The sequence below is a fragment of the Procambarus clarkii genome, chromosome 2, assembly GCF_040958095.1.
Source record: "Procambarus clarkii isolate CNS0578487 chromosome 2, FALCON_Pclarkii_2.0, whole genome shotgun sequence".
Taxonomy (NCBI): domain Eukaryota; kingdom Metazoa; phylum Arthropoda; class Malacostraca; order Decapoda; family Cambaridae; genus Procambarus; species Procambarus clarkii.
Window position 1 is genome coordinate 46,526,463 of NC_091151.1, and position 9,466 is coordinate 46,535,928.

The window sequence follows — 9,466 nt, forward strand, 5'->3', positions numbered from 1 at the left end:
TAATCCAAATAAGACATCTTAATAAATACCTTCAAACAATAAATATCTAGTTATTTTAAGATGGTCAATAACTGGCAGAAACATGCATGCTGGATATTGTCAAACATATGATACATATAGTATAAGATTTATTTTGTAACACAATAAAACATTACCTCAAGGAAGAGGTGGTTTAAAGTTATTCAACAGCATTTGTGTATTCATTTTTCTTGTGCCATTTTATGTGCCGAGTATAGTAAGCCTTTGAAGTGTAACTTTTGTTACAAAATGTGCACTTGAATGGCTTTTCTCCTGTATGAATCCACATATGCACCTTGTAGGCATCATGCTTAGAGAAAGTCTTCAGACAGATAGAGCATTTGTAGCATTCATTTTCATTGCATTGTACCTTCGAGGCATGCTGTTTGTGCTGGTATGTAAGTATCTCTGGATGGCTTTTCAAATGCTTTTCCAGTTTTGAGACGTCATTTGCAACGTCACCATTGATACCACATGTAACTGGTATCTGACTGCAGTCTCTACCATGGATTTTCATGTGGAGTCTCAGTCCCACGAGATTATTACTCCGATAGTAACATACGCTACACTCATAGTATACTGGCTTACTATTTGTCTTTAATTCTGTGTCCACAGCCTGCTCATTTTGGTCCATGGAGAAGGAGGCTTCATCATTTTCAAATCCCTTCAACATTTTAGGGTTCTTTTGATGTGAATTATCTTTCTCTATTTCCCTCTTATTGCATTTCTTGGGAAGTGAATGTGCTAACTGTGGTATATTCTCACTCTTAATGGAATCCTGTGGCAGAGCTAAAGGATTTGCACTGCAATTTACTGTTCCCGAGACCTCAAGTGAAGAAGTCTGCATAGTATCTATGTTCTCTGTTGTAAACGTGTGCTCATTCACAGCAGAGTAATCTAACCTATCCTGGAGTGAATTATCTGGCTCATGTGTGTTCTTCACAGGACTGCAAGTATACTGCTCGGGATTGTATGTATGCAGCTCAAGATTGCATCCTTGCTGCTCAGGACTGTGTCCATACTGCTCAGGACTGCGTCCATGCTGCTCAGGACTGCGTTCATGTTGCACAGGACTGCGTTCATGTTGCACAGGACTGTGTCTATGCTGCTCAGGACTGCGTTCATGTTGCACAGGACTGCGTCCAAGCTGCTCAGGACTGCGTTCATGTTGCACAGGACTGCGTTCATGTTGCACAGGACTGCGTTCATGTTGCCCAGGAGTGTGTGCATGCGGCCCAGGAGAGTGTGCATGCGGCCCAGGAGAGTGTGCATGCGGCCCAGGAGTGTGTGCATGCGGCCCAGGAGAGTGTGCATGCGGCCCAGGAGAGTGTGCATGCGGCCCAGGAGAGTGTGCATGCGGCCCAGGAGAGTGTGCATGCGGCCCAGGAGAGTGTGCATGCGGCCCAGGAGAGTGTGCATGCGGCCCAGGAGAGTGTGCATGCGGCCCAGGAGAGTGTGCATGCGGCCCAGGAGAGTGTGCATGCGGCCCAGGAGAGTGTGCATGCGGCCCAGGAGAGTGTGCATGCGGCCCAGGAGAGTGTGCATGCGGCCTCGGAGTGTGTGCCTGCGGCCCAGGAGTGTATGGCTGCGGCCCTGGTGTGTATGGCTGCGGCCCTGGTGTGTATGGCTGCGGCCCTGGTGTGTATGGCTGCGGCCCTGGTGTGTATGGCTGCGGCCCTGGTGTGTATGGCTGCGGCCCAGGTGTGTATGGCTGCGGCCCAGGTGTGTATGGCTGCGGCCCAGGTGTGTATGGCTGCGGCCCAGGTGTGTATGGCTGCGGCCCAGGTGTGTATGGCTGCGGCCCAGGTGTGTATGGCTGCGGCCCAGGTGTGTATGGCTGCAACCCAGGTGTGTATGGCTGCAACCCAGGAATGTATGACTGCGGCCCAGGAGTGTATGGCTGCGACCCAGGAGTGTATGGCTGTGACCCAGGAGTGTATGGCTGCGACCCAGGTGTGTATGGCTGCGACCTAGGAGTGTATGGCTGCGACCCAGGAGTGTATGGCTGCGACCCAGGTGTGTATGGCTGCGACCCAGGTGTGTATGGCTGCGACCTAGGAGTGTATGGCTGCGACCCAGGAATGTATGGCTGCGACCCAGGTGTGTATGGCTGCGACCCAGGAATGTATGGCTGCAACCCAGGAGTGTATGGCTGCGACCCAGGTGTGTATGGCTGCGACCCAGGTGTGTATGGCTGCGACCCAGGAATGTATGGCTGCGACCCAGGAGTGTATGGCTGCGACCCAGGAGTGTATGGCTGCGACCCAGGAATGTATGGCTGCGACCCAGGAGTGTATGGCTGCGACCCAGGAGTGTATGGCTGCGACCCAGGAGTGTATGGCTGCGACCCAGGAGTGTATGGCTGTGACCCAGGAGTGTATGGCTGCGACCCAGGAGTGTATGGCTGCGACCCAGGAATGTATGGCTGCGACCCAGGAGTGTATGGCTGCGACCCAGGAATGTATGGCTGTGACCCAGGAGTGTATGGCTGCGACCCAGGAATGTATGGCTGTGACCCAGGACTACACGAATACTGCACAGGACTGTACACTACATTTTGCGTGAAGGAGACTGTCGGTGGAGAAACATTCTGACGCCTGCCAGGCTTGGGCTGAGGGTAGGAACGCTGGGTTTCGTTGATGCTAGGCTCGTATTGCTGCATTCTCTGACATGCTCTTGTTCCGGCACACTGAAGACCTGAAAGAGAGTTACAAGTGTTTCATTCTAACCAGCAAAATCACTATTGAAATAAGATTTTTATTAATAGATCCCGAGCAATTTTACGATGAAAAATAACATTCTTTATTGCTAATGCTCCTTGGTATACAACCCGCTACCCTATTTCAAACATTGATATAAATAGAAAAAACAGGGGAGGGGAGGACATTGACAAGCCGCTGTCATACTGTCCCAGTCGAGGCCACACGATATGCTGGCCTAAGAGAAAAATTCTGGTAAATAATAATTAGGAAGTACCCCACCACCAGAGTAATTCCTCAAAAATAAAAATATTGGACCTTGCCTTTGTCATGAAGTTCAATATTCCCATGTGTGATGGCGAGACGATGAATCTCCTTATCCGGGTAGGATGGAGTGTTGTTTGGCGAAGGATACTTGGACATCATCCGTTGGTCTGTGTTCTTGACAAAAATACTACCACCACTTGTGTTGTAACGCCGGGACACAACTCTGTTTTCTGCCCAAGGCGTCGGAGGCCGTTCATCCACATTGCGAATATCTCTCTGAACTGTGTACGAATGACGGCCATTACCAATACCTATGGAGTCCCTGTGGAACACAGCTATCCTGTTATCTGTCCCAGGCGTCATAAGCCATTCCTCCATATTGCGAGTATTCCTCTGGTTGAGGCCGTTACCACCACTGGCGTCACTTTGAAACACAACCTCATCGTTATTTCCCAGTGGAGCAGGTAACAGTTTCCCAACGTTGCGAATGTCTTGCTGGTCTGAGAACACCTGCTTGAGGTCAATACTCCCACCCTGCAGTGGTTTGTATTGCTTTGTAGAAAATTCGTCCATTTAGTTTAATCACTCGTAGTCTTCATACTGTTAAAGTCGAATGATTACTTAAGTGCTAGCCGAACGATTTTAAACCTGAGCAGAGAGCAGAGAATTGTGCAACTCCAGTCGTTGCCAAACAACGATATCACTCACTGGAGAGCAGGAGAGCAATGACATTTGTAGTTGCCTATATGTAAACATAACCTTCCATGCGGATGACAGCTGTGGTATTGTTAGGTGTAGTGGTTATTCTTGAAACATGCCAGTTAGCACCGAGATATTATATAGGAATAAATGAATGTGCGGAAGGCCTATTTGCCTTCTACAAATTCATCCTTCTTTGTTCTCTAAAGATCCGAAAGTGATTCCGTGCCAACCTGTCCTCGACCCCACAGACGCATTCATCAATTTTTACATGCTGTTCAGTCAAAACGAGAATTTACTAGTAATTAATAATGTTGCATATATAGGTAAAGGTTAGGTTAGGTGTTTAGGTTCTGTTGGCGATTATTTTTATTTGTAGTATATGGGGGAAGCATTTACAGCGTTGTGGTTCGAACAAAATTCGTCAGTGAAGCACATGTTCCGAAGTGTTCGAACGAAATCAGTTGAGTGTCTTGTGTAAACGGGTTTTCATTCGGGTTTGGCGGGTGCAAGGAATCACTTTTGGGTCTTTCTTTGGAGGAAGGACCGAGTATCTGGTCATTGTTTAAGAGGTATTTGACGTAATTTGACGAAGCATTTGCAGAGTTGCAATTCGAACAAAGGTAGTTAGCGAAGCATTGTTCGAGTGCCATCAGTCGAGTCGTTTGTAAACCATTTTTCCATCAAACAGGCGGTTTGGCAGCTGGATTAACAACCATTTAGCCTTTGTTGATAAGGACCTGTATTTAATGAATCCTTACAGTCTAGCAAAGAAGCGCAAGCATGAATAATTGCAAACATTGAGCTACTCTTTATGAAGGAGGAAATAGATCACTCGCTTCAAATTATCTGCCAATTTAAGCGTCAATTTAAGGTTTTCCGATTCATACGGCCGCAGTCTGTCTTACAGACTGAAGATGTCTTACATAATAAAATGCAGTACATAAATTAAATTATCAACATACAATAATTATAACAATGACAATAATAACCACAAGTAATAATATCATTTATTACATCTAATTTTATAATTTCATTAAATAATAACCAACAATTAGTAATTAAATGTTGCTCTTAGATTTACACCCACCCAAGTACCCACTCACTGCTGGGTGAACAAATGCGTATATATCCTCGGCCAGGATGCGAACCTAGGCCAAATCAATTGCGAAGTGGGGCGAGTGTGTAACGCTGCGCCAATGGGATTTAGTTGCGAGATAGCGGTAATACAATCAGATACATTATAAATCTGCTTAGTTTAGTTTCTAATCGACTTTTAAATGTCTCCAGACACCAAATGTCTAGTATTTTAAGATGGCCAGTGACCCGTACTGGATATCAGTTAATATACGATATGTTGACCAGACCACACACTAGAAATTGAAGGGACGACGACGTTTCGGTCCGTCCTGGACCATTCTCAAGTCGATTGTGAGAACGACTTGAGAATGGTCCAGGACGGACCGAAACGTCGTCGTCCCTTCAATTTCTAGTGTGTGGTCTGGTCAACATACTTCAGCCACGTTATTGTGACTCATCGCCTGCATAATATACGATACATTAACCAAATACATTTTACATTAGGAATTCGACACTATAGGTGTGCAGACTTGTTTCTTTGTGTTGTGGGATTTTACGTGAAGAGCATAGGCTCCTTGGGCACGGTATTTTTTTTTACAAAAACTGCACTCAAATGGCATTTCTCCCGTATGGATCCTCAAGTGCTCTTTGTGATTTTCATGCTTGCGGAAAACCTTGTTACATTTGGGGCATTCATAGCGGCCATTTTCATTGCGCTTCGCTTTTGGAGCGAGTACTCTGCGCCGGAATGTAGGTATCTGGTGTTGCTGCTCCAAATGTTTGTCCAGTTTCTGCAAGTTGCTTGCAACCTCACGACAAATGGCACATATAATTATCCACTTCTCGCAGTCGCCGTTACGGTGGATTCTCATGTGATGATTCAGTCCCGTATGATTACTAATTCGCAGGTGACACTCGCTACATTCATAGAGCATTTGTCTTGGACCATTTTTCTCTAACTTTGTATCCTCATCCGGTGTATGGAGAGTCTTTAACAAATTATTTTCGTGTTCCTCTTTTTTAAATAGCTTCGGAATTGAAGGATTTTGAAGCGAGTTTTCCGTATCTGGTCGTTTTTTAGGAAGTGGCAAAACTAAAGAATTTGTGCCGAAATTAGGTATTCCAGAGACCCCAACCGAAATATTCTGTGCATTATCCATGTTCTGTGGAGTTAACACACGCCCAAATCCAGCATGATAATCCATCCTATTCTGGAATGAATCATTTGATGTCCAGTTGCCCATAAGATCGCGACGGGGCTCCTGTGTATGCGGCACAGGATTGTTCGTCAGAATGAAGGAGTACGACGGTGTAGAATCAACACTCTTAGAGTAGCCTGGATGGGAGGAGGCCAGGTCGAGGATCGGGCCGTGGGGACGTAGAGACTCAAAATCATCGCGCAAAGGTCCCAGGGTAATGTAAGTAGGATAGGACACGGGATGAGTACGCTGGTTTTCGACCATGCTCGGCTCACATGGAACACCCTGAAGAGTCCTTTGATCCACCCTCTGCATACCTGAGAGAGAGAGAGAGAGAGAAAGTGATTGAAGTTTTTCAATCTAAATAGAAAAACTTATTACAGTGTTATTAATTGATAGTGAACAGTTATAGCAATGCAAATAAAAATATTGATTTTAATAAAAGAAAAGGCAAGAAGATTGGAACTCTACCCAGATTTTACATCCAGGTCATTTGCATTATAAATCGTTAACTATTTCAAAAATATTTTCAAGGTCTTCCCTTTAACTAAATTTATGAGGACTGTTTTATTCTGTTTGGGAATATGTATTTCTCAAATTTCCTTTCATCCATTTGTATACTTTATCACCAGTTACTTTTCCATGAAATAAGTTATCCTTCATTATACACGATTAAGCAAGTTTACCCTCAATTATACGATAGGCTATTACTTTAAGCTTCATACACACTATACTAAAATAGTGTGTATGAAGAATATTATGAATATCGTCTTATTAATTCTTCTAGACATGCATCCTCGAGGTGGTGGCCTCGGGTAAATACAGGGAAATAGTGAGAATTGGTGAACGTGTAGTCAAAAATATAACTAGGTACTTGCCATTGATATCATTCCCAGGGGTGATTGCCAAATGATGCCCAGACCTTTCCTGGTAGAGAAAGGGACGAAGTTCTGGAATCCGCGTTTCCACCTTGTGAGTATTCCACGGGTCTGTGTTCGTCTGATGGAAAACGACACCACCACTTCCATGGTCCGCCAGGCGCACAACCCCGCCTTTATCTGCCTGAAGGGTAGGTTGCCAGCCCTCGATGTTATTATTGTGCAGAACTGTGTATAGACGGTAGGGGCCATTAACACTATAACCGGCAGCATTAGGAGAGACGACCTGGTCATCTGCCCGAGGCGTCGGTAGTCTGTTTTTCATATTGCGAATATCTTGCTGCTCTGAGTGATGATGATGTAGGACATTATTTCCTCCATTAGCGTCGCTAGGGCACACATTATCGTTATCTGGACTAGCATGCGTTGTGAAGGAGTTGGCGATGGAGAGTATTTCGTGCAGCGGGTCGTTTTGATTCACCGCCAATTTATCCATTTGATACCACTAAAGCTCTCATTAATACCTAACAACGCAGTCACTCGCGCGCGTCAGAGATCAGACAAAACAATGAATGATACGCTGCCTATGAACGATCTATATATATAGTGGCCGTGCGGACGGCAGTTCTGGTGTGGCGACAGTGTACCTTGGACAAATGGCTAAGTGGCCTCGAACTGCCAATCTGCCAATACGAGGCAGCTCCTAATATTTATCCGCTCAAACTCATTCATATCTATGTCTGGCCAACGTCATAAATAAGCCGTTTCGTATCTGTTGTGTTACCCGGTAATTTATTCCATAGATTAACACAACATCACAAATTTATGTTGGTAGTGAAAAAGGTGAGTTAAATTGGTTAGTCGTTACCGTTGAAGAAGTTATTAGACAGAAAATTTAAAGCTAAACAAGTCCTCAGAACGAACGAAGTCCTTAAAGAGTATAAATACGCAACCCGTCCTCGACTCAAGTATCACCATCTGGTCACCACTTGGTCCGGGAGACATCTCCCGTCACGCAGGGTGCATTCGCACCTCCACAGATCTCCAGTATCAGCTCTTAATACTGGTGATGGCTCGAAAGGGCCACCACTTACGAGCTATTCATGCCCGTGCCACCTTTTGGGTGGCTTCATCTTCATCTTCTTCATCTGTTTAAAACACGGGAGACATCTCCCGTCACGCAGGGTGCAGTTGCACCTCCACAGATCTCCAGTATCAGCTCTTGATACTGGTGATGGCTCAAAAGGGCCACCACTTACCAATTCATGCCCGTGCCACCTATTGGGTGGCTTCATCTTCATCTTAACACAAGGGAGGGATGTCAAGGGAGACATCTCCCATCATGCAGGGTGCATTCGCACCTCCACAGATCTCCAGTATCAGCTCTTGATACTGGTAATGGCTCAAAAGGGCCACCACTTACGGGCTATTCATGCCCGTGCCACCTCTTGGGTGGCTTAATCTTCATCAATCAATCAATCAAACACTACATGGGAGACATCTCCCGTCACGCAGAGTGCACTTGCACCTCCACAGATCTCCAGTATCAGCTCTTGATACTGGTGATGGCTCGAAAGGGCCACCACTTACGAGCTATTCATGCCCGTGCCACCTTTTGGGTGGCTTCATCTTCATCTTCTTCATCTGTTTAAAACACGGGAGACATCTCCCGTTACGCAGGGTGCAGTTGCACCTCCACAGATCTCCAGTATCATCTACTGATACTGGTAATGGCTCGAAAGGGCCACCACTTACGGGCTATTCATGCCCGTGCCACCTTTTGGGTGGCTTAATCTTCATCAATCAATCTTCAATCGACTCAAGTCCATTACACTCAGCGGTCAACCCCACAGACGCATTCATAAATTTTAACATGCTGTTCATTCTTGACGGGAATTTCCTCAAGTATAAATTAATATTATAATATATTAGCATATTGTGTATGTATACGCATAGGATAGGTTAGGTTAAGTGTTTAGGTTCTGTTGGCGATTATTGGTATTAGTAGTACGTGGGTGAAGCATTTACAGCGTTGTGATTCGAACCAAATTCGTCAGTGAAGCACTTGTTCCGGATATGTTCGAACGTCAGCAGTTGTGAGTCGTGTGTAAACCGCTTTTCATTCATAAAAAGGGGGTTTGGCAGGTGGATGGAATCACTTTTGGCTCTTTGTTTGGAGGACGGGCTGAAATACGAGGTAAGGGAACCTTTGAGCTCTATAGTTAATAATAAACAGCCCATCCTCCAAACAAAGACCCAAAGTCCATTCCATCCACCCGCCAACCCCAGCTGTTTATGAATGTAAAACGGTTTACACACGACTCACAACTGATTTCGTTCGAACACTTCCGGAACAAGTGCTTCACTGACAAATTTTGTTCGAACCACAACGCTGTAAACGCTTCACCCACGTACTACAAATACAAATAATTGCCAACAGGACCTAAACACCTAATCTAATCTATGCCTATATATGCACAACATGCCAATATTGTGCATATATAGAATAATTATAATTGAATATTATATTTGAGAAAATTCCCGTTTTGAATGAACAGTGTCTACAAATTTATTTATGCGTCTGTGGGAGCGACCGCTGGATATAATGGACTTGAGTCGATTGATT

General features: G+C 45.2%; 2 protein-coding genes across 2 annotated transcripts; both read right to left on the reverse strand.

Annotated features, from left to right (window-relative positions):
• Positions 1-111: 111 nt before the first annotated feature.
• LOC123762310 (uncharacterized) lies at positions 112-3,699 on the reverse strand. Its single transcript, XM_045748748.2, has 2 exons — positions 3,041-3,699; positions 112-2,715 (listed from the first exon to the last, which is right to left on the reverse strand). The coding sequence occupies exons 1-2, from the start codon at positions 3,555-3,557 to the stop codon at positions 179-181; spliced, it is 3,054 nt and encodes a 1,017-aa protein (XP_045604704.2). The 5' UTR covers positions 3,558-3,699; the 3' UTR covers positions 112-178.
• Positions 3,700-5,190: 1,491 nt separating this feature from the next.
• Positions 5,191-7,424, reverse strand: LOC123762309 (uncharacterized). Its single transcript, XM_045748747.2, has 2 exons — positions 6,841-7,424; positions 5,191-6,279 (listed from the first exon to the last, which is right to left on the reverse strand). Exons 1-2 carry the CDS (start codon positions 7,334-7,336, stop codon positions 5,264-5,266), a joined length of 1,512 nt encoding a protein of 503 aa, XP_045604703.2. The 5' UTR covers positions 7,337-7,424; the 3' UTR covers positions 5,191-5,263.
• Positions 7,425-9,466: the final 2,042 nt, after the last annotated feature.